Genomic DNA, 22,124 nt, shown 5'->3' with positions numbered 1-22,124 from the left:
GAAAAAATCTATTAAAGGATTATCCCAAAGAAAATTGTTTCTTTAGATTAGAGCCAGATACCATACTCTACCCATTGTCACAAAAAGCTAAAACACCACATTTTAAAACCTTGAATAATGTATGTCCTTGTAAGGATTTTCTGAGCCAAAGAAACAACGATAAAAAACTGTTTTTGATACTGGGAAATTGAGACGTTAAAACGCATTTATTTTGGTTGCAGTTATACCAGAATGTTTTGAGACGCGTTTCCAGACTGGACTTTTGAAAAGGACCCTCAACCGCTCCAGAGAACAGATTTATAAAGTGTCACCCACTGCTCTCGGTCTATGTGAACGAGATAACGACCTTTTATAAAACACTAAATCGCAATCAAATCCATGTTTGATCAGAATATGATTAATAAAGTTGGAATAAAAAAGGTCCTCACTGCCGGAAAAGGCTTTGATTGGCTGCCGAGCCGGAAGTAGACACGAGTTTGCACATGCGCAGTAGAAATCGCGTTTCCTTGACCGTTTATGTAGTGACACTGTCCGATAAAGCCAACAAAATGTTTATTTCGGCACTGTCACAACTGACTGATAAGAAGGCCCGTGATTGATATACGGGTCTGCTTCTAGGACAGTTTAAATGAACTTCGTCTGTTGTACAGTAACAAAGTAAAATCGCTTTACAAGGTCGTAGGAGGCGCGTGTGCGGCTGGAGAAGGCAGAGTAAGTGTAAACACCCGAACCATCATCACATCCTACCAGGCTAAATGACCCCAGTGCGGGACCGGCTCCATTTATGATCGAGTTATCTTCACGCAGTGTCCTAGTCGGGATGTGGGCCGTTTGTTTCCCCCCGAGGCTGCCAGGAAGAGCAGCGAGCAGACTGTGTCAGCACAGCAAGCAGACAAGAGCTTCATCCTCCTCATCACAGTCGGACCAACAACGGCCCAAAGCTGAGAAACGGAGGCGCAGACGAGAGCGGGAGGAGGCCGTTTTCACTGGGAAACACAATGTAACCCAGGAGAAACATGCTTGTTTTTAATCACCCGTTGCACAACACTGACACTGCTAAAATAAGTCATATTCTTTCAGTGACAGGAAGAGATAAAGATGTTTTGATGGTAGTCCTCAAACACCAGGACTAAAGTACTCTAAACTATTTTATAGTTGAATACTTGTGTTATGAAAAGTTGCCCTATCTTAAATTTAAAAAGCTGTAAATGTCTCAAGGATCGTTCCCCTGCTTCTGTGCCCCCGTCTTAATGTTTGCTGCATGTATTTGTCAGAGGTTCTGGTCCTTTGTTTGGGGGTGCTGCGTGGTTACATTTTTTATTTTTTGCAGACATCTGAAGATGCAGTACTGAAATGGAGCGAGAAGCAGAAAATGGTGTACTCTGCTCATACATCTGCAGGGGCAAAGAAAGGTGAGGGACTTCCTGTCACCCCCGCTGTCCCACCTGTTGTGTCCACTTATGCAATACAACCGTTTTGTGCCTGTAGACACCAGCTTGCCATTTCCACCCACGTACAGTCCGGAATATGTGGAGCCATGTTGGTATGAGTGGTGGGAAAAAGAAGGCTTCTTCAAACCGGAACAGCATGTGAGGACACGTGAAAACAACAACATCCCTTCAGTAACGTGGCCGTGACATGTCAAATATAACAGGAAGCCAGACTTGACTGGTCTGCTACGTTCACCCTGACAGATGAGAGGAGGAAGCAAAGAACAAAGGGATTCATTTGTTTCCCTTCCCTCCATCAGGACAGGTTAGCTCACGCTGTGGATCAGACCTTCTCCCTCTGTATCCCTCCACCTAATGTGACTGGAACTCTGCACGTGGGCCACGCTCTGACCGTCGCAGTAGAAGATGCTCTGGTTCGATGGTAACGTGCCGCACCTTCTGAGTCTTCACTGCTTTAAAGCTGAGCCTGTGCACAGATGTGTCACTATTGTTTCCTCCAGGAGAAGAATGCAGGGCCACAGAGTGTTGTGGGTTCCTGGATGTGACCATGCAGGTATTGCAACACAGGTACGACTACAACCACACTCTTGTCACCGTTGTGAATTCTGCTGGTACCTTAACCTGCTGCTCCTCCAGCTGCATTATCGGTCTTCTGGTGGGTTTTCCTGAGGAGGAGGCGGCTCTGTGTCACCTCTGTGTGAGCAGGGGAATTCAGACAAGCTCCCTGGTGGCTTTATTAAGACCTGAATGATGATTTGGTTACAGACATCGGTGACAACAGACAGTTATAAGACCACAAAAGGGACCAAGGCAGGCACCCACAAGGCTGTTCCTCTAACATCTGAACTAAGGACAGAGTGACAGTTAACTGTTCTCCACTCAACTGCTATAGCAGCAGCAGCATGTTGCCACGGTGACCGCGCTGTTGTCACGGTTGTGTTTGATGTGTTGTAAACCTAAAAACCACGAATGAGACCAAATGTCCAACAAGTCCTCTGAAGGAAGACGGTGATGTTGCCGATAAAGATGACGTTTGTGTGCCAGACGGTGGTGGAGAGGAAACTGTTCCGGGAAACTGGGAAACGTCGGCAGGATTTCAGCAGAGAGGAGTTCATGCAGGAAGTGTGGAATTGGAAGAACGAGTGCGTCCTCACGTCCATCTTTATCACCTTCTTCATATTTGGACCTCGTCATTGGACCTCGTTTGAACCAAGTCTTTGTTTGTTGCTGCAGAAAAGGAGACGAGATCTACCACCAGCTGAGGAGCCTGGGAGCCTCTCTGGACTGGAGCCGGGCCTGTTTCACCCTGGATCCAGTAAGATTTACTTTTACTTATTTACTTTTTTCTGTTATTTCTGTGGTCAAACCCCAGGTTTCCAAAGCTGCCATTGATATTCATTCATATTGAGATTTTACAGTATTCTTAACAACAACCAAAACCTTTCGACCTTTACGCGTGTTTTTCAGGGTTTTAGCCGAGCCGTGACTGAAGCCTTCGTCAGACTCTGTGACGCTGGTCTGATTTATCGTGCAGAAAGTTTGGTCAACTGGAGCTGCGTGCTGGAATCGGCCATCTCTGACATTGAGGTGAAACATGGTGCTGATGTGCATTTGGTTGGACTGCACCACATGACGTCCAGCCAACCCTCACTTCACCTCTGATCTAACGAGCAAACCTTTCTTCTGTTGCCTGAGTTTCCACCACATTCCCACATTTTGTCATTTTATTTTGTCTACTTTCAGACTTAAAAAACTCAATTTCATCCCTGAAAATATGTATGTGTGTCAGGTTGATTCTATCGAGCTCCCTGGTCCTACCCTGATCTCCGTTCCCGGCTACGAAAACAAGATTGAGTTTGGAAAGATGTTCACCTTTGCCTACCCAGTTGAAGGCTGTGGTGAGTTTAGGGCCAGTTAGAGACATCAGTCATGTTGCTTTAGCTCTGGGGAACGTTCTTACTCCTGTTTTTAGATGGAGAAGTGGCTGTTTCCACCACCCGTCCAGAGACGATGCTGGGAGACGTGGCGGTGGCCGTTCATCCTGACGATCCTCGATATCAGGTTGGTTTCACCAAAACAGGTTTTTAATAAGAACCATGACAGAACATCCAGAACTTGACAGTCAGGAGACCCAGGTCAGCTTTACATGTAGTCACCTGTAGTGTGTTAAGAGCAGATGTCGGGTCAAAGGTCAGCACAGGAAACATTGTCTCAGTCATGTTCCTGCCATAATAAGAGGAATTAGAGCCTCCTTCAATCTGAGCTTTGTTCTGTAGAATAAGAAGGCAAAACATGACTAAAGTGAAGAGATAATTGAGGAATTATCCTGTTTTTTATTTATTGTGTATGAGGGTTACTATTTTCATACATAAATGTTTTGAAAGTGTGGTTCCGTTCTGGACAGTTCTGGCCCATCTGACTTCCTGTCTCTGTGGAGGCGGAACAGAGCCGCACTTGGTGGAAACACACGATTTGAATGTAAACATTCAGGCTCCACCATCAAATCAGAACAGTCTCAACCGGATTATTGTGGTTATTACCAGCTGCGATGAGCAGCAATATACTGGTACAGATGAGTAATCAACACAGTCAGAGATGTTTCACACACCCCGGTCAGAGAAACACAGTAATCTGGAGAACACGGAGGTCACCTGTGTGTCCGTCTTGTTTCAGGCTCTTCAGGGGAAGCAGTGCAGACACCCGTTCACCAACAGACTCCTGCCCATCATCGCTGACGCACTGGTGGACACGCAACTGGGAACTGGTGACAAACACTCACGTCTGCTCAAAATGTGATGCCTTTGCTCTCACGAGCAGACTCTGACTCCTCTGTCAGCACAGAGTGACGATGAGGAGGAGGAAGAATGTTACAGAATCACGAGCGTGGTCACAGCTCTTCTATATCAGAATTACTGTTGTTTAGATTTCCTGCCACCAGGTGGCGTCATGCAGACGTCAGACTCTTATTTTTGAGTGACTATTGACTGACCCATCAACAGGAATCGGCTCTCTCACTTTTAAATGTGACACACGATGATCTCGTGTTGCATGAACATGATTAGAGGCCCTTTAGTGTGTTTTGGGCTCAGGTGGTGACTCGGGTTTGTCTGTGTTCTGTCTGTTCTGCTGGTCGTTGTGCTTCACAGGTGCAGTCAAGGTTACTCCAGCCCATGACCACACAGACTTCCTGTTGTCACGGAAACACTCACTTCCATGCCTCACTGTGATTGGAGGAGACGGGACCATGACGGCGGCCTGTGGGCCGTGGCTCCAGGTCCGTTCTCACGTCCTTGCCTGTAACCTGTTGTCATCTGGGCCTTTCTGTAGCTGTGCGCGTTGTCTCCTGTAGGGGGTGAAACGCTTTGAGGCCAGACAGTTGCTGGTGGATGCGCTGGTGGAGAAGAAGCTGTTCAGGGGACAGAAGAGTCACTCCATGACTTTACCTGTCTGCAGGTAGGGAATTCCTCTGTCCTCCAATGTCCTGTCCTGCTTAGGAGACACAGGGGGCCCTTCACACACAGCTGACCTTGGAGGTTCTGATGTTAGTTTCCCTTCTCCTGCTCTCAGTCGCTCAGGAGATGTCATCGAGCCTCTTCTGAAGAAGCAGTGGTTCGTCCGCTGCGATCAGATGTCTCAGAGGGCGATCCAGGTGGGTTGATTACTATCAACTCCGAGTTGACTGAAGTTCAGGGCTGACTGTACTTGTGATGAGGTCAGGCTGTGGAGGACGGAGAGCTCCAGATCATCCCTCATTTCTACACCAAGACCTGGAAGAACTGGTTGTCCAACCTCAGGTACGCGACCGTGTCCACCTGTGTGTGTGTGTGTGTGTTAGAGACTGAAATGACATCATTTCGGCTTTGCTTGGCAGTGATTGGTGCGTTTCCAGGCAGCTTTGGTGGGGTCATCAGATTCCAGCCTATCAGGTGAAGCTTCCAGATTCAACTGCTGAGCAGGAGGTCAGTGGACATCAGAGCAGACACACAGGACGGTCCAACGCCACAAACATCCTTAACAAAGACGCATCTGTTTACCTCTAGTCACTCCAACGCCGCTTTAGTTCATCTTTACAAATGTGTGACGCGTTAATGATTCTGAGCAGCCTCTCGGTTGGATCTGTGTTTGACGTTGCTGCTCTTCTGACGCTGACGGTCCGTCCGTCTGTCTGACAGGAGATTTGGGTTTGTGGTCGGAGCGAGGACGAAGCGCGCCGCCGAGCTGCTGTCAGATGTGGAGTTGAGCCAGACGCTGTTACGTTGACTCAGGGTGAAGCAGCGTCAACCCGTGGTTGCTACAGTTACCATGGTTCCCCTTAAACTGTCTCATCGGTTGTCCTCGGTGTTATTGACACATGTCTTTTTCTCCCATGTGTGCCTGTCCTGGCTCAGACCCTGATGTCCTGGACACGTGGTTCTCCTCTGCCTTGTTTCCCTTCGCCATGCTTGGCTGGCCCGAGCAGGTGCTGCACTTCCTGTTTATGAGGAAACAGCTTCCTGTTGCATTCTTACCTCCGTTTCTCTTCACATAGACTGCTGACCTTCAGCGCTTCTACCCCAATTCCATTCTGGAGACAGGAAGTGACCTGATTATGTTCTGGGTGGCCAGGATGGTGATGCTGGGCACCGAGCTGACCGGACAGCTGCCCTTCAAACAGGTGAGCGTCTCCTGTGGGACAGCGGACGGCCAGGCTAGCATCATCAGCTGACTCTGATGTTTCCTGCTCAGGTTCTGCTTCACCCTCTGGTCAGAGATAAACACGGCAGAAAAATGAGTAAATCGCTTGGAAATGTTATCAATCCACTGGATGTGATCCAAGGAGTCTCTCTGGAGGTACAGGTTCTGATGACGCCTCGTTCTAAATGAAGGACACTCATCAGATTCTCCTTTGTGGAGCTGCAACATGTGATTGAAGTGCTCTCTTTATATGTTTTAAGCAGTTTTGTAGTGATGAAGACAGCGGTGTCTGCACTAAATCTGAGGAGGGAGGAGGAAAGGGTGTGAGGAGGAGGAAGGATGTAGGGAGGAGGAAGGATGTAGGAGGAGGAATAAGGGTGTAGGGAGGAGGAAGGATGTAGGGAGGAGGAATAAGGGTGTAGGGAGGAGGAGGAAGGATGTAGGGAGGAGGAATAAGGGTGTAGGGAGGAGGAGGAAGGATGTAGGGAGGAAGAATAAAGGTGTAGGGAGGAGGAGGAGGTGGAAGGATGTAGGGAGGGGGAATAAAGGTGTAGGGAGGAGGAGGAAGGATGTAGTGAGGAGGAATAAGGGTGTAGGGAGGAGGAAGGATGTAGTGTGGAAGAATAAGGGTGTAGGGAGGAGGAGGAGGATGTAGGGAGGAAGAATAAAGGTGTAGGGAGGAGGAATAAAGGTGTAGGAAGGAGGAGGAAGGATGTAGGAGGAGGAATAAGGGTGTAGGGAGGAGGAATAAGGGTGTAGGGAGGAGGAGGAAGGATGTAGGGAGGAGGAGGAAGGATGTAGGGTGATGCTGCCTCCCCAGTCTCCCCACACTCTTCTCCTGGAAGATGATGTTTATGAGGAGGAGGATTCTAACATTAATGTGAGCTGGACTTTTTTCCTGTCAGATGCTTCAACGGAAGGTGAAGGAGGGGAACGTTGATCCCAGAGAGCAGCTGGTTGCCATGGAAGCAGTGGTGAGCTCCTCTCGGTCCTGTTCTGTGTGATCAGACTCTGAAGGTTCCTGTGATCCAGCTGTTTCTCCACAGAGGAAGGACTTCCCCACTGGGATTCCAGCATGTGGGACTGATGCCCTCAGGTTCTCCCTCTGCTCACACAGGCTGCAGGGTGAGTGTGAAGGAACCTGAACTGCTCTACATTTAAACCTCCTGCTGCTCTGAGTCTGTCCTGCGGTTTGTTTCATCAGGAGAGGACATCAAGTTGTCCATCTCTGAGGTCCTGACCAGTAGAACCTTCTGTAACAAAATGTGGCAGACGCTCAGATTCACGCTGGGAGTTCTGGGTGACAACACGACACCACTGAGAACATTAGAAGAGGTACAGGAGAGAACCATCTGCTTGATGTCCTCAGTGTCCTTGAGTGTCTCTGCTGTTGTTGAGAGCAGAAGTTCAAATGCTGCTCATGTTAACACAACACTGGTCACATGACCTCTTTAAGAAGTCCCACTGGAGTGGAGGGACACGCCCAACCCTACATAATCCAGAGTGTGTGTGTGTGTGTGTGTGTGTGTGTGTGTGTGTGTGTGTGTGTGTGTGTGTCTTTCATTCAGACGACTCCTGTGAGCAGCATGGATCAGTGGATCTGCTCCAGACTCTACAGCACTGTGGTCCAGTGTGAGCAGGCCTTCCGAGCCTCGGAGCTTCATCTGGTCACCTCAGCCCTCCGCTCCTTCTGGATCCACAGCCTCTGTGACGTCTACCTGGTGAGCAGCAGCTTCGGGTCATAAGAAGACAGTAAAATCAGCAGCGGGTCAGAAAAAAGCCTCCAGAAGCGACACGGTAGCCGAGTCAGAAGGGAAGAAAACAGGAAGTGAAAAACCTGAGCAGGTGGAATTGTGGGTAATGCTGTTCATAAGCATTATAAGTTTAGCTCTGTGTGTGTGTGTGTGTGGCAGGAGTGTGTGAAGCCTCTGCTGGCCCCTCCCAGATGTTCGTCGGCACAGGTGTCCAGCAGCGTGCTGTTCCACTGCGTCTCCACGTCTCTGGCTCTGCTCTCGCCGTTCATGCCCTTCATCACAGAGGAGCTGTGGCAGAGGCTCCGGCCGGTCCAGCCCGGAGCCGCGGCCGGGCCCAGCCTGTGTTTACAGCCGTACCCGTCCACCACGCAGCTGGTACGACATCATCCTGCGGAACAGAGCCCGTGTGATGCATCGCTTCCACCTAGACAAGCTTTGTGCCTCTGTGTGTGTGTGTCAGTCTCACTGGCAGTTCCCTGCCGTGGAAAAGGATTTTGAGCTGGTCCAGGAGCTGATCCACGTGGCCCGTTCCCTGCGAGTTCAGTGTGGAATGACCAAAGAGAAACCTGCCAGTAAGTTCTCCGGGAGAACCTCAGAGGAACGTGCCGCTGACAGAACTCAACTGTTGTTGTTGTCGTCCAGTGTGGGCGGTGTGCTCCCCCAGCCAGGCCCGGGTCCTCCACCGGTTCGGATCGGCCGTCCAGACTCTGGGGCAGATCTCCAGCCTACATGTTTGCTGCTCCGGTCCAGCAGAAGGTCTCGCAGATCCTCCGCCTGCAGGAAGCCTCGTCGGTGTGGTGGACCACACCTGCCAGTTGCACCTTCACGTTCAGGTGTGGATCAGATTACAGTAATGGGATTACATTTGGGTGATGAGTTGAAATGAGGAATTAGACATGAAGAAGAAGAAGAAGAAAGAGAAGAATGAGGTGATGCGATGAGGCTACTCTTCCTCCTCAGGGCGGCACCAGTGTTGTTGGCCAGATGGACCAGTTGTCTCGTCGCAGAGACAAACTGCTTCCAAAGCTGCAGAAGATCCTCCTCAGCATTGAGTCTCCAGGCTACAGCAACAAGGTTCCTGCTCACATCAGGGAGAGGATGGAGCTGAAGGTGAGCTCTGAATATAGAGCCACACACTGGTGAGAGGTCTGAATGATTAAGGTCTTGATCAGGACCGAGGACAAAGGCCGTTTGGGCCTTTGTCCTCCCTCCTGGTGGACCTGCGAGGTGAAGATGTGACTGCAACCGTTTCTGTTCCAGAGGCTGCTGCTGGAGCAGGAGCTGAAGAGCATCGAGGAGCAGCTGAAGATCAGTCAATCCTCCAGTGGCGATCGGCCGTGCTGACGTGTTGTAAATGTTTCACTGTTGCCGTGACAATAAAACAATAAAACATCTAATTTCAGTGTTCTTCAGATGATGGAAGATGATGTGCACCTCATCTCACCCCACAGCTGAACCTCCATAATCCCACTAAACTCCCACAGGAGTTTGGAAAAAGCTGAACGGGATTTGGGTCTGTTTGGCGTGCTGTTGATGTCACGGTACCACCGAATCTGCGGGGGGTGGGGCGTCATGTTGGGTCTGAGGGGGGGTTGGAGGGAGTCCACCCCGACCTCCTCCTCGCTTTACCCGGACACCAGGAGTGGCCACCAGGGGGCGACACGGCGACACGTTCGACTTCAGCCCTGGTTCGTTTACCAGAATGGTTTCGATTAGGAAGGTTCGTTGGTGTTCTGCCGCGGACAGCGGTACCAGACGGTTCCTCGTGATTCGGCACCCCGGAAGTGAGCGCAGAGGTTCCCGTCACACATGTGAAGAGCGAGTGAGTGTCCGGTAGACCAGACTGGACACAGGACCGGGGACACTTCGGCCGTTCTGGTTGGTGCTGTTGGACTATTATCGGCTGCTGGAAGACGGCCGACTCACAGGAACCGCTGTCTGGGTCACCGACACACGAATATGACACCGAAGCAGACAGGACCGCGGCTCGCTTAGCATCCGTTAGCTAGCTACTGGCCGCCGGGGAAGCAGCGGCGGTTCCGGGGTTGGACCAGAGCTGAAGGGAGGGTAGAAAGGGTGTTTGTGGCCAGGCGAGGGAGCCGCTACAGCCGCCAAATCTGTCTGAAGGGACAGATGAGGGAGAGAGGAGCAGCCTGTCGGTGGCCAGCTCGCTAACAGTGGTTAGCCCGGGGCTGTTGTGATGGTTCCTGTGAGACTGAAGGGGACAGAAGACAGATCTCTGACCTCTGACCTCTGCTCCTCTCCTGTGGTGGCCCTAAATCAGCTGAGATGAAGATCAACCCTCTCCTCCTCGTCACCCCCTGATCTCTGCTGAAACAGCAGGTAAGTTTGTGCTTTTACACTTTATTTATTTCATTGTCACAGATTCAGTTTCCTCTTTGAGTTAAATCACAATCGACTAGAAAAAGGCCTGAAAGAGCTCAGACCTCCACCAAGCAGCTCATTTCCCCACATATGGTCTCCTACACTGGTGTGTGTGTGTGTGTGCGTGTTTGTGCAATAGTAACACAAGGTTTCGCAACAGGATGTTGCTTTTTGATCAAAGCGACTTGACGTTGGAAGCTCGAAGTCTAGAATGAAATCAGCTCTTCCTGGAAACCCTGATAAACATTTCCTAAAAATGTCATTAAAAGAAGCTAACAGAAAGACAAACGGTGGCTGTCAGGTGACATAATAAGCACAGGTAATAAAACTAGATGTGAAGGTGGAACTCATTAAACGTAAATGTTCCAAATCGTCTTGGAAAGGTGGAGGTCAGAACCATTCGGAGGTTCTGCTGGTCACCATGTTCAGACCAGCTTAACTTAAGCAGGTCTATATTTATCAGGACTAAGTGGTTTAGAATCCTCCAAAGCTGAGGAGAAACAAGTGACCTTCATCTTCCGCCTCCTCAAACTTGGATCCTTTGAGTCACGTTTGAATGTTGTTTAATCTCTTTTGAATCACGACAGCAGAACTGGACTGGCTGGATTTTATGCTGTAAATATTTTATAAAGTAACATTTTCAAATGCATCAACATGCTCGTGCGGTTTATGCTGAGTCAGATTTAAATTTGGGCTTGTGTTTAGCTTCCTGCTCGGAGTTCTGGTCCTGCTCCGAATCGGATGAGCAGGAAAAGATGAGAGAATTACTGGAATTCCGTCAGTCCTGCGGGTTCACGACACTTGAACTTTTGTTGTATTTTCAGGAAAATGGCTGAAATCTTCTGGGCCCCTCAGTCGTACTCTCACTGACGTCACCTGTCCTCCTCCTGCTCCTCCTCCTGCTCCTGCTCCTGGTTCTGGACCTTCTCCTCCTCCTCCTCCTCCTCCTCCTCCTGCTCCTGCTCCTGGTTCTGGACCTTCTCCTCCTCCTCCTCCTGCTCCTGCTCCTGGTTCTGGACCTTCTCCTCCTCCTCCTCCTCCTGCTCCTGGTTCTGGACCTTCTCCTGCTCCTGGTTCTGGACCTTCTCTGAATGTGTGTTCCATTAAAGGACCGTCTAACAGGAGGTAAAGGTCTTCAGGAGACGATGGAAAACAGGATGGAGCAGCTGTAGGAATGTGACTGATAACAAACTCCGGCTCCGACTGTTGGGTTCTCACCGTGCTTCCGCCTGTTTTTTCCCACCTTTTCCATCGGGCCATGGTTCGCAAGAAAGGTTCTCTGATATTATGCGGAGCTTTCCTGTTTGTTGTCTGGAACGTTTTGCTTCTGCTGTATCTGTGGGGTCGCCCTCCCAGTGGCCACCCGGGCGAAGGGGGCGGAGCTGAACCGGGAGGCAAAGAGGAGTGGGGGCTGGGGAGAGGGACCGGTGGCAGGACCAACCTGGCTGGGGAGGTGATCCGGCTCGCAGAGGAGGTTGAAGTTCAGCTTGAGACCCAGAAGAAACTGATAGAGGAGATTGAAAGTCACCGGGCCAAGTGGGTTCGGCAGAAAGATGTCGGGAAAAGAGAAACGGGCCGTGACAAAGAGGTCGGGATCCAGCCGGCAAGAACGCCGCTTCCGCCTGTAGTTGGTGTGGCGGATCAGGCCCGGACTGAGCTGAACCCTACAGGGAAGCCCGTTCAGAGCAAAGCTTCAGACCCGCGACCTCAGCCCGACATTAAGATCAAACCGGAGGGCGGGATAACCACACTGGCCACGCCCCCTGAGGTCGTTATTCCCATCCTGGTCATCGCCTGCGACCGAGTGACAGTGAGGCGCAGTCTGGACAGGCTGATACAGTACCGCCCTTCCTCAGAACTACACCCAATCATCATCAGTCAGGACTGCGGACACGCCGAGACGGCGCGCGTGATTGGCTCCTACGGAGATCAGGTGACGCACATAAGACAGCCGGACCTCTCGGACATCAAGGTGCGCCCGGAGCACAGGAAGTTCCAGGGCTACTACAAAATTTCCCGACATTACCGCTGGGCCCTGAACCAAGTGTTCAACGTGCTCTCCCACTCTGCGGTGGTCATCGTGGAGGACGACCTGGAGGTGGGTTCTGGTTCCATCCTGGGTGATTTCCTGTAGATCCCAGCTCGCTAAACTCTGTGTTACCTGGATCTGGGTCCAGAGTGTCGTCGCGCTCTCAGACAGGAAGTGTGTCGGTGTGTGTGTAACGCGTGTGTCTCGCTCTTCCAGGTGGCCCCAGACTTTTTCGAGTATTTCCGAGCCCTGTACCCGATCCTGCGCTCGGACTCCAGCCTCTGGTGCGTTTCCGCGTGGAACGACAACGGCAGAGACGCTCTGGTGGATCCGGGGAAAGCGGACCTCCTGTACAGGACAGACTTCTTCCCCGGGCTCGGCTGGATGCTCCTGAAAGAGACGTGGGAGGAGCTGGAACCTAAATGGCCTTTGGCCTTCTGGGACGACTGGATGCGTCAGCCGGAGCAGCGTAGCGGACGCTCCTGCATCCGTCCCGAGATCTCCAGGACTATCACCTTTGGCCGGAAAGGCGTCAGTCTGGGTCAGTTCTTTGACCAGTACCTTCGCTACATTAAACTAAACACGGAATTTGTGCCTTTCACTAAACAGGATTTGTCGTATTTGCTGAAGGAAAAGTATGACGAGAGGTTTGTCAGAGAGGTTTACGCTGCAGCTCTGGTGAAGATAGAAGAGCTGCAACAGGTGGGGACCCTGAGAGGCCCTGGGCCCTACCGGGTCCAGTACTCCACCCGGGACAGTTTTAAAGTCTTGGCCCGCAGTCTAGGAGTGATGGACGACCTGAAATCTGGGGTCCCCCGTACGGGTTACAGGGGCGTGGTGGGTTTCCTGCACCGAGGCCGACGGGTGTTCTTGACCCCGCCTGAAGGTTGGACGCAGTATGACACCAGCTGGAGCTGAAACCCTGACACAGACTCCGTAGTTCCTGGTGATCTAGAGGGGTTAGACTCGTCCTCACAGACCAAAGAATATCTGCAGACACGGTTGTCCCCGAAGGGATAAAAGCAGCCTGGACGATGTCTGGCTTCATGATGAAAATTGATCAAATAGATTCACGATTGCAGATCTTTGAGGGTCCTTCCTGGGCTCAGTAGAGCCGTGAGAAGGTCAAACCCAGGTGGTGTCGGGGGGTCTCTCTCCCTGTTCTGAACTTTAGGTTCTTTATTCGAATGTGGTCGCAACATTAGTGAGTCCTGGAAGGGAATAGAAGAGCACCGTCACCCGCTACTGTCCTGCCCGTGCCCCCCAGGGGGTCCTGCCCCCCAGGGGGTCCTGCACCCCCAGGGGGTCCTGCACCCCAACCATCAACGAGGGCTCAAGAAAATGAATTTGGAAACACGAATGGAGAAATTTGAGCAGTGTCGTCACACTGAGAAGAATTTAACTTTACTTGTTCCCAGAGAGGAAATTAAGTCTTTACTCTCTTCGGTACACACACCTGAACACATGTCAGACTGCAGCTGCTCAAGGGCACCTCGGCAGTGCTGCGGAAATGTTTCCCTGGACAAGAATCCCTCTGGCTCCCGGCCCGGCCCCCTACAGACGGAGCTGCCGGGACCCCCGACCGATGGCCCTCACATACTTTGGATGGAATTTTGAGATCAGTTTTATCAGTTTTAACTGCCCCAACCCAACCACCCCGGTTTATCATTTTATTATCATACTTTATTCATTTTAACTATTTTTTTATTAGTTAAAAGTAATTTCTGAGCTGTGTCCTTTTTAAGGATCTCTCATTGTCCTCACCGACGCTGTTTGTTCTAAACAGAGAACTTAACATTTGAGGTTACCTTTAACATTTTCATTTAGTTTATTACTTTAAAATGTCTTAGATGTTGAGGGAAACCAGCCAGTTCTGCTGAAGGTTCCACCCCCCCTCTGTGGTCCAATCATTGTGAGGCATGGACACACCTGTGATCCACAGGCCACCTGCTGGGCACCTGGATGCTCTGATGCTCTGCTCCAGTGATTCGGGACATCCACAATGATCTCTGCTGAAGGAATTATCACATTACTTTTTAATCTCCTACAGGTTGTCGGGCGCGTTTGAACCTGATGCCATCTAACCTTGTAGAAAGACTGAGTTTTAAAATGACTTTAGAATCTTAAATCCTTCTAGCACATGTTAAAAAGCTGCAAATGAGATTTAAACACCACCAAGTGTGGTTTTTATTGATGAGCAGCCTGATGTAGGGCAAACGGTATTCATGACATCCAAACCACGGTTTGGGCAGCTTAGGTTTGTTGAAAAACCACCTGGTCCATTGATTCTGCAGTGAGTTTGAGATGTCTTTATCGCGGTACTGTAATAAGATTTGACAGCCTGTATGGTGATGTTTAGAACCACTGCCGGACATGTTTATAACTTTAATACAGTCTGAATAAAGTCTACTATTTTGATATTTGTTCACATGCTGCAGAAGTCTTTTTTTATTGTTGTTGAACATGGTGGATTCATAAAGAATTAAGGAAGAGAGATGAATGAATATCACCCATACAGATTACATTAATTGCTTCAATATTCAGCTATGTATTAAAATGTTTCCGGCCAATAAAGAAATTTGTGGAAAAGTATTTTTACAACATGTTTACAGCAAGTTCTCCAGCACAGACGGTGGCGCTGACACGAGCAGACAACAGGAAGAGGAGAGCGGAAGTGACATAACTGCAGCAAAAGGACCCGAAGAGGTGGCTGTGCAACTGCCTGTGTTGAGGATCTTGCTTTATATCGGAAGAGGTTTTGAACACACCGGACTTACCAGCTCCATAGTATTTGATACCCTGGCAGACATGTCATGTTTTGCTGCTGATCTTAATTTCTGCCCTGAATGTGGGAATATTCTCCCCCTGCCGGGGCTCCAGGACACGGTGCGCTGCCCGCGCTGCTCCTTCTCCATCCCTGTATCAGGTACTGACGAGCGGCCGCTAACTCGCCCTCATGTGTCGGTTTTAGGATTTTCAGGATTTTGGTTTTAGTAATAAAAGTGCTTCAATCGAGGGCTACAGGGGGTCTGTTACGTTGTGTGAATGAATTTCTCCCCTCATCTAGTTGCCTTTTGTAAAAAAAAAAAAAATCGAATGATTCTGAGAATATTACTATGCTTGGTTGTACAGAGTTCAATGGCCAACAGATTCGTTCAACAGTCGTCCTGAACCCCATAGAAAGGTCTTCGGTGATCCTAGAGGATAAAGACGACTCCGAACTGAAGGGACCTGTGGTAAGACAACACACCATGGAGGACTAAGTGTTGGACGTGGAGATGATTCTGCTAACTGTGACTTCCTGCAGATTGACAGGCGCTGCTTGCGTTGTAACAAAGAAGGGATGGTTTACCACACCAGACAGATGAGATCAGCAGATGAAGGACAAACGGTCTTCTTCACTTGTATTCACTGCAGGTGATCAACGGCACCACATAGGATGTTTCACTAGTTATGTTGTGTGATTCATGTCTGATTTTTGACTTTTGACAGGTTTCAGGAGAAGGAGGACTCTTAAGAGTGAAGCCCTGACCTTTGACCTGCTGGCATTTGTCCCCCTGGCCTTTGTCCCCCCTGGCATCCCACCAGTCGCATCATCAGTATTTTGTACAGTTCATGCAAATCAAGTTGACCAGAGGAACTATTGTAGCTGACTGTTGGATAAATGTTTTAAAACAGAACACTGTGTGCTGAAATAATTTGCTTACGGACGACTTCATCATATGGAAATATAAATGATTCCTCTGCTCGTCTGCATTCCCTGGGTGGTCTGTTGCTCTTTCAAGCTTGGTTCCTCTACCAGAGGCCTGGGAAGTATCTTGTTCCTAGCACGGCTCTCCTCTGGGCAGAGATCTCCGATCTGCTGGAGCCTCTCTGATGCATGTGATGGCCAGTCTGGTCATCTGGATCCTGATGTGGTACAGTTGATCAGATGGCAGCAGCTGGAATGCTTGTTCACATGGTGAAGGTTCAAACTATCAATACTTAACCTTGATTTACTTTTATTATGATTTAAGTGTAACGCTATGTACGCTTAAGTTATGACGTTATCAGGTTTAAAGTAGGAAACATTTCTGACAGTTGGGCCATGACATTAATTCAATTACTTTAGATATTTGCGATTCGATGTAACATTTTTATCTTTAACAATAATAAAATTATTACATTCAGAAGGAATATCAATAAAAATGATTCTGAGATCCGTAGTAATTAATCGATATAAATAATCCTTAATTTTGGACAGGCGGGATTGTAGTGACCTCTTCCTTAGAGAAAGGGCCACTTTTGCGCATGTGCAGTACGTAGCCGTCCAGCTGGTGGACGATTTGCAATTCTTAGCGAATTTTTAGCTTCAACAATCAAAACGTCGTACGCAATGAGGTAAATAAATGTCCGAGTGTAAACCCGAGTTAACTCTAATACATCAGTTTAATAGTAGATGTGCGATAGTAGTGCTTCCATGTTAGCTTGCTAACAGCATTATTTGGGTTTAGCATCAGTCGTGGTTTTGTTTACGATCCTGATTTTGGAGTTTGGAGATGAGAATTAGAGCAAGTGGCGGTTCTATGAAGGGATCGTTTATGAATGATGTCCTCTACCGCTAATGTTGCTCTGCTTTCAGAGGGGACCGCGGCAGAGGCCGGGGAGGCCGCTTTGGGTCCCGCGGAGGCCCGGTCCAGGGGTGAGTTCTACCACTCGGGGTCTCGTTTCTTTTGATGAAAATGACCTTTGTGGCAGGTTTAATGGAGACCAGCTCTTACAGTCTGACTGTACACGTCTTCCTTTGAACCTGCTTCACGCGCTTACGATACCTAATCTGATTGGTTTTATCCATCAAACTCGGGGATTGATCTTCTCTCGATCTGTTTAGGTATCGCCCTTTTGTTCCACACATCCCCTTTGACTTTTATGTGGTGAGTGCTTTGATGGAGTGTCTGGTTTTGTTGAAACCCTTTCAGAGATGTTTGGTGAGATGCGGTTGGGTTGATATTGAGTTATTGTGTCACCAGTGTGAGATGGCCTTTCCCAGGGTGAAACCTCCACCTGATGAGACCTCCTTCAGCGAGTGTCTGCTGAAGAGAAACCAGGACCTGAGTCCAACACCTGCAGAACAGGTCGGTCCACACGCACCCACCCCGCAGCTTCAGTGGGTCGCCCTCTTCGAAACACAGCCTCGTTCATGCTCACAACCTCTGCTTCTGCCTTCCTGCAGTCCTCCATCTTGTCTCTGGTCACAAAGATCAATAATGTGATCGACAACCTGATCGTTGCTCCGGGAAACTTCGAAGTGGTGAGTTTTGATGACGTGCTCCAGAAGCGTTGCGGTTTCCTTCGGGGGAATCAAGGAACGCTTCCAGGATCCTGATCGGGCTCTTTATTTCCTCGCAGCAAATTGAAGAAGTGCGTCAGGTGGGCTCTTACAAGAAGGGCACCATGATGACGGGGCACAACGTGGCCGACCTGGTCGTCATCCTCAAGATCCTCCCCACCTGTGAGTGAGCAGCACTAAGGTCGATGGGATGGTGACTCTGCCTGCTGCTCATTTACTCCCGCCCCTGCAGCATTTTTCCGGGTGGTTTTACTGCTGATGTCGCGTCCGCGTTTCTTTGGTTCAGCTCCAACACTAGCATCCTCTAACCTGCAGGTGGCGTACGTGCGTCACCTCCCTGGCGACGTGCGCGCCTGACTGAAATCTGCGGAACGAGCCGCTGTCGCCTCTGAGCCTCTGACACATTTTTACTTGGTTTTCCAGTGGAAGCGGTTGCTGCTCTGGGCAACAAAGTTGTGGAGACCCTTCGCACGCAGGATCCAACAGAAGGTACCCCGGCGAGGAGCCACCTTCCGATTAAAGGATGACGTCATGTCACGTGACGCGTGTGACATCAGAGCGCTTGTGCTTGTGTTTCAGTCCTGTCGATGCTGACCAATGAGACCGGCTTTGAGATCAGTTCAGCTGATGCTACAGTCAAGATCCTCATCACCACCGTCCCACCAAACCTGCGCAAGCTGGACCCCGAGCTGCACTGTACACACACACACACACACACACACATAGATTCAGTGTTATTGCTCATTTTGTCCCTGAATTTGTGCTTTTCTTTTTTAATCCGTCAGTGGACATCAAGGTTCTCCAGAGCGCCCTGGCCGCCATTCGTCACGCACGCTGGTTTGAAGAGAACGCCTCTCAGTCCACGTGAGTCAGTCCCACCGGCTCACGTCCGACGTCGTCGTCCTCCGCCCGAGTCACATCTCGTTCCTGTCACTGTTGTTCAGGGTGAAAGTTCTGATCCGTCTGCTGAAGGACCTGCGACTGCGCTTCTCGGGCTTCGAACCCCTGACCCCCTGGATCCTGGACCTGTTGGTAAACCTGCACTGTCTCACGACAGACGACTCTGATCTGTTCCACGTGCATCAGAACCGTTGCGAGTTGTTTCTGAACACTTTCCTGCCGGGTCACAGGGTCACCACGCAGTGATGAACAACCCGTCCCGGCAGCCGCTGGCCCTGAACGTGGCCTACAGGTCTGGTGTCACAGCTCAGACGATGTCGGTGTGGTCGTGGCGCCGTCTCTAACCCTCATGTTCTTACGTCTTTGTGAAGACGCTGCCTGCAGATGTTGGCCGCCGGACTCTTCCTCCCTGGGTCAGTGGGCATCACCGACCCCTGCGAGAGCGGAAACTTCCGGGTCCACACCGTCATGACCCTGGAGCAGCAGGTACGTCCCCTCAGCTGCTGCCGCACGCTGAACTCAGGTGTTAAAGGCGTGTGTGTGTGTGTGTGTGTGTGTGTGTGTGTAGGACATGGTGTGCTTCACTGCTCAGACTCTGGTGAGGGTTCTGTCTCACGGAGGCTACAGGAAGATCCTGGGCCTGGAAGGAGACGCGAGCTGTAAGAACCAGTTATTCCAGTCGATTCCGTTTGAATCTGTGAAAACCTGCAGAATTGAAACTCCGGGTGCGTGGTCGCGCTCTCTCTACAGACCTGGTGTCAGAAATGTCCACGTGGGACGGTGTGATCGTCACTCCCTCTGAGAAAGCTTATGAAAAGCCACCTGAGAGGAAAGAGGAGGAGGACGAAGCTCTGGAGGAAGGAGGAGACGGGGAGGACGACAGCATGGAGACCCAGGATTAACCAGGAGGTGACGCCTCCTCGCGCGCTACGCTCAAACTCTCGAATTCTGCTCCTCTGACCAGAATTAAACTTGTTTTCTATTTCAGTCACCAGCCTTTAGCCCCGCCCCCCGACTTTAACCCCGCCCCCAACAGATCTCTCCCTTTTTATTGGTTTGTGTCTTAGTGGTTTTTTATTTAATTTGTATCAGTTCCACCTTGAATAAAACTTTTTTGTTTATAATAAACTTTTGAGTCAAATTTGTACCCAAACCCAGTTAACAAATATGTTAATAGATGGAAAATATTTTAGCAACTAGACTGAAACCAATACTTAAAGCATCATTCAAACACACACAGACACACACATCAACAGACAGTGAAACATCAGCAGGCTGGTTCCAGATGTGTCTTTGATCAATAACCTGATTCTCGGTTGGTCTTTAGGCTGAAAATTCAAACTGCCCACCAAGATGGCCGCCTGTCACCTTTCTGATGGTGAGTTACGTCTGTGTCACACGTGTGGACGGGTCTCGCCGCCCATCAGGACGTTAAACAAGGTGGCGTCGGCTCAGTTGACCTCAGCAGGTCACAGCGAAAGACGCCGTAGTTCCTCCTTTGATGGGTGGAAGGATCTCCTCCCTGCAGTCGTGAGCAGCCGACTCACATCCATGTTCAGGGTTTGAGTTTGAGCCACGGGTGGACGATGGTCAGGATGGAGAGGACGGAGGACGTGACGCCACAGGCGCCCACGAAGCCCGGCCCCGTGGGGTAAATGCCCAGCTTGTCCAGGGGGATGAAGACGTCGCAGCTGTTCTTCAGCAGGTCCAGCAGCAGCGGCGGGTTGCTGTACAACACCGCCACCAGCAGGCGGAGCCGTCCCCTCGCCCACGCCGACGCCGTGGGCAGAACGGGGGAGTCATCGGGGCGGGGGCTTGAGGAGCTTTTGGGGGCTTTAGACCGCTCTTCGCGGTCCATGAGGAGGCGGAGCTCGTACAGGTCACGTGTCAGGCTGAGGATGAGGGTGAAGAGGTAGTACCTGAAGACGTCAAACAGTCCGAACGGAATAAAGGAGATTAGAACAAAATAATCTGAGATCAGAGGGAAAAAAAGCTTTGATTTCAACCTGTGCAACATCCACACGATAAGAATAATCTTAGCCGGTGGATTTCTGAACTTATTTTGAAGCAGGTTCGGCTCTTTCACCTGAACGATCTCTGACTCCATTTGTTCTGGTCCAGGCTGGAGATGATGCCTGATTTCCCGGCCCACAGGATGTTGTCACAGGCGAAGTACATGGCTCTGTTCAGGTGGCTGAGGGTCAGGCAGAGCTTCAGGACGCCGTCAGAGAGGTGGATGGCCCGCTTGGCCGCCTCCAGCGCCTCCACCGAGTTTCCCAGCCGCAGCACTGCCAGACACAAACACGCGTGAGCCACACCTGTGCACGCCCGCTGCTCTCGCAAAAGGTCGGCGGCGTTCGCTCACACTTTCGTGTCAGACTCAGGTGAGCTTCCAGCTGCCTGATGGTTTTATGGAGCTCAGCCGAAGCCCCGCCCCTCTGCAGCGTGTAGCCAATCAGTGTGCAGGCATACTGAGCCGCTCTGGAAAAGGAAAAACCCGTATTTAAGTATCCAAACTAAAGGTAAAAGCATAGATATTAGGAAGAAATGCTCATCATCCTGGATAATTAACCATCCACAATAGAATATTCTACCTCTACCAACTTCCAAGGTTTAACCAAACTCATCGGTCCTGTCAGAATAACTATTCTAAAGGCTCATTAGTAAAAAAGTTACTTTCCCTTACTGTAAAGAGTATAAACACTCAGCAGAACGTGTATTTATGTACAAAGCAAAAAGTGTCACACCTGTTTGTAGTAAAGGGGAAAGCAAAACCTGGTCAAATGTTATATATATAAACTGTATATATGGGCTGAGACTCGAAAGGTTCTCGGTTCAAGCCCCGATAGCAGGGGGAGGTGCCCTGCCGAGATACCCTTGAACAAGGCATCGAGCTCCAAACGCTTCACCCTGCAGCTGGGATGAGCTCCAGCACCTCCCCAGGACCCCGAAGGTTAAAAAAGGTCAAGAAGACGTAAAAAGTAAACTTATTTCATCACTGACAGTTAATCTACCACTCCGGGCCCAAAGTTTCTAATTAAAGATTAACGTAATCATGAACACTGGTGGACATTAACTACGACAGCTAGCGGTTCAATCATTAATATTTAAACTTTATCGACAGAATGTCCTGTTTTACCTGAAAATTCTCTCTTTGGCCTGACTTTGTGCGTTAAACCGAACCCAGGAGTCCATCTTAGCTGGATGTTGTTAGCATGTAGCACCGCTGACAGCTCGAGTCTGTTCAGCTCCTCGCTAAACTCTCTCCTAGATAAACGCACAATATTTGGCAACTACACTTTGAAAAGCGATATTCTGAACGTAATTTGTCCTTAAAAACGAGGAAAAGTGATTAAAGTCTGCTGGAAAAGTGCAGCAGCCTCTTCTTTGTTTGTTGGGTCCGAGTGCAGTTGTGGGCGACTTGCGCCCCCTGTCGCACCGGAGCAGCAACAGCAGCGCAGCCTGAACCAAGAATTCAAATCTGTAATCAAAATCATTTAATAAGAAAGAAAATCTTCCACACGGTTATTGCTGCTAGAGTATCTGATGTTGTCTACCATAAATGTACAAGATATCCTGGTCACCCAAACGTTGAGCTACCT

The 22,124-nt window shown here is 49.9% G+C and overlaps 5 protein-coding genes and 1 long non-coding RNA gene across 9 annotated transcripts; 4 read left to right on the top strand and 2 right to left on the bottom strand.

Moving 5' to 3' along the window:
* Positions 1-465: 465 nt before the first annotated feature.
* vars2 (valyl-tRNA synthetase 2, mitochondrial) lies at positions 466-9,276 on the top strand. Of its 3 annotated transcripts, none has more exons than XM_057020724.1 (30): positions 466-711; positions 808-1,000; positions 1,331-1,412; positions 1,489-1,589; positions 1,751-1,872; positions 1,952-2,018; positions 2,496-2,593; positions 2,685-2,766; positions 2,919-3,038; positions 3,241-3,349; positions 3,424-3,512; positions 4,125-4,215; positions 4,598-4,725; positions 4,801-4,904; positions 5,019-5,100; positions 5,169-5,245; positions 5,323-5,410; positions 5,624-5,717; positions 5,840-5,910; positions 5,980-6,105; positions 6,177-6,281; positions 7,031-7,099; positions 7,172-7,250; positions 7,330-7,460; positions 7,694-7,846; positions 8,039-8,254; positions 8,340-8,451; positions 8,522-8,712; positions 8,840-8,989; positions 9,140-9,276. In XM_057020724.1, exons 2-30 carry the CDS (start codon positions 821-823, stop codon positions 9,221-9,223), a joined length of 3,201 nt encoding a protein of 1,066 aa, XP_056876704.1. In that variant the 5' UTR covers positions 466-711; positions 808-820; the 3' UTR covers positions 9,224-9,276. The 3 variants fall into 3 exon arrangements, with proteins under 3 accessions (XP_056876704.1, XP_056876705.1, XP_056876706.1); XM_057020725.1 differs by having other exon boundaries at positions 468-711; positions 794-1,000; XM_057020726.1 differs by lacking the exons at positions 466-711; positions 808-1,000 and having other exon boundaries at positions 1,952-2,004.
* On the bottom strand, positions 2,148-4,221 carry LOC130518274 (uncharacterized). The gene is made up of 2 exons (XR_008947974.1): positions 4,103-4,221; positions 2,148-3,607 (listed from the first exon to the last, which is right to left on the bottom strand). It is a non-coding gene; the product is annotated as an uncharacterized LOC130518274 (long non-coding RNA).
* A 2,246-nt stretch (positions 9,277-11,522) lies between the features above and the next one.
* Positions 11,523-14,711, top strand: mgat1b (alpha-1,3-mannosyl-glycoprotein 2-beta-N-acetylglucosaminyltransferase b). The gene is made up of 2 exons (XM_057020730.1): positions 11,523-12,362; positions 12,510-14,711. The coding sequence occupies exons 1-2, from the start codon at positions 11,523-11,525 to the stop codon at positions 13,209-13,211; spliced, it is 1,542 nt and encodes a 513-aa protein (XP_056876710.1). The 3' UTR covers positions 13,212-14,711.
* Positions 14,712-14,942: 231 nt separating this feature from the next.
* polr1h (RNA polymerase I subunit H) lies at positions 14,943-16,042 on the top strand. The gene is made up of 4 exons (XM_057020742.1): positions 14,943-15,219; positions 15,426-15,529; positions 15,601-15,710; positions 15,786-16,042. Exons 1-4 carry the CDS (start codon positions 15,102-15,104, stop codon positions 15,808-15,810), a joined length of 357 nt encoding a protein of 118 aa, XP_056876722.1. The 5' UTR covers positions 14,943-15,101; the 3' UTR covers positions 15,811-16,042.
* Positions 16,043-16,538: 496 nt separating this feature from the next.
* ilf2 (interleukin enhancer binding factor 2) lies at positions 16,539-19,650 on the top strand. Of its 2 annotated transcripts, XM_057020734.1 has the most exons (15): positions 16,539-16,673; positions 16,915-16,974; positions 17,164-17,206; positions 17,303-17,407; positions 17,506-17,583; positions 17,682-17,784; positions 18,046-18,111; positions 18,202-18,318; positions 18,408-18,486; positions 18,567-18,654; positions 18,753-18,814; positions 18,894-19,008; positions 19,091-19,181; positions 19,273-19,431; positions 19,511-19,650. In XM_057020734.1, the coding sequence occupies exons 1-14, from the start codon at positions 16,669-16,671 to the stop codon at positions 19,422-19,424; spliced, it is 1,164 nt and encodes a 387-aa protein (XP_056876714.1). In that variant the 5' UTR covers positions 16,539-16,668; the 3' UTR covers positions 19,425-19,431; positions 19,511-19,650. The 2 variants fall into 2 exon arrangements, with proteins under 2 accessions (XP_056876714.1, XP_056876713.1); XM_057020733.1 differs by having other exon boundaries at positions 16,540-16,673; positions 19,273-19,650.
* pex11b (peroxisomal biogenesis factor 11 beta) lies at positions 19,568-21,948 on the bottom strand. The gene is made up of 4 exons (XM_057020736.1): positions 21,662-21,948; positions 20,888-21,003; positions 20,609-20,810; positions 19,568-20,441 (listed from the first exon to the last, which is right to left on the bottom strand). Exons 1-4 carry the CDS (start codon positions 21,715-21,717, stop codon positions 20,078-20,080), a joined length of 738 nt encoding a protein of 245 aa, XP_056876716.1. The 5' UTR covers positions 21,718-21,948; the 3' UTR covers positions 19,568-20,077.
* Between the last annotated feature and the right edge of the window lie 176 nt (positions 21,949-22,124).

This window comes from Takifugu flavidus, chromosome 21 (genome assembly GCF_003711565.1).
Source record: "Takifugu flavidus isolate HTHZ2018 chromosome 21, ASM371156v2, whole genome shotgun sequence".
NCBI classification, from domain to species: domain Eukaryota; kingdom Metazoa; phylum Chordata; class Actinopteri; order Tetraodontiformes; family Tetraodontidae; genus Takifugu; species Takifugu flavidus.
This window is presented reverse-complemented; position numbering and strand designations above follow the sequence as displayed.

What these genes read in the sequence shown, in the direction of transcription:
- vars2 (XM_057020724.1), top strand. Translation starts at nt 821, where the DNA reads ATGTGGGCCGTTTGTTTCCCCCCGAGGCTGCCAGGAAGAGCAGCGAGC. An exon ending in TCCAAGGAGTCTCTCTGGAG is followed by an intron (nt 6,282 to 7,030) that starts GTACAGGTTCTG and finishes TTTTCCTGTCAG; the next exon opens with ATGCTTCAACGGAAGGTGAA. An exon ending in TGGTTGCCATGGAAGCAGTG is followed by an intron (nt 7,100 to 7,171) that starts GTGAGCTCCTCT and finishes GTTTCTCCACAG; the next exon opens with AGGAAGGACTTCCCCACTGG.
- pex11b (XM_057020736.1), bottom strand. Translation starts at nt 21,717, where the DNA reads ATGGACTCCTGGGTTCGGTTTAACGCACAAAGTCAGGCCAAAGAGAGA. An exon ending in GCCAAAGAGAGAATTTTCAG is followed by an intron (nt 21,004 to 21,661) that starts GTAAAACAGGAC and finishes TTCCTTTTCCAG; the next exon opens with AGCGGCTCAGTATGCCTGCA. An exon ending in TGGAGTCAGAGATCGTTCAG is followed by an intron (nt 20,442 to 20,608) that starts GTGAAAGAGCCG and finishes TGACGTCTTCAG; the next exon opens with GTACTACCTCTTCACCCTCA.
- polr1h (XM_057020742.1), top strand. Translation starts at nt 15,102, where the DNA reads ATGTCATGTTTTGCTGCTGATCTTAATTTCTGCCCTGAATGTGGGAAT. An exon ending in CTTCTCCATCCCTGTATCAG is followed by an intron (nt 15,220 to 15,425) that starts GTACTGACGAGC and finishes TTGGTTGTACAG; the next exon opens with AGTTCAATGGCCAACAGATT. An exon ending in CCGAACTGAAGGGACCTGTG is followed by an intron (nt 15,530 to 15,600) that starts GTAAGACAACAC and finishes GACTTCCTGCAG; the next exon opens with ATTGACAGGCGCTGCTTGCG.
- mgat1b (XM_057020730.1), top strand. Translation starts at nt 11,523, where the DNA reads ATGGTTCGCAAGAAAGGTTCTCTGATATTATGCGGAGCTTTCCTGTTT. An exon ending in TCGTGGAGGACGACCTGGAG is followed by an intron (nt 12,363 to 12,509) that starts GTGGGTTCTGGT and finishes TCGCTCTTCCAG; the next exon opens with GTGGCCCCAGACTTTTTCGA.
- ilf2 (XM_057020734.1), top strand. An exon ending in CGCGGAGGCCCGGTCCAGGG is followed by an intron (nt 16,975 to 17,163) that starts GTGAGTTCTACC and finishes CGATCTGTTTAG; the next exon opens with GTATCGCCCTTTTGTTCCAC. An exon ending in TCATGACCCTGGAGCAGCAG is followed by an intron (nt 19,009 to 19,090) that starts GTACGTCCCCTC and finishes GTGTGTGTGTAG; the next exon opens with GACATGGTGTGCTTCACTGC.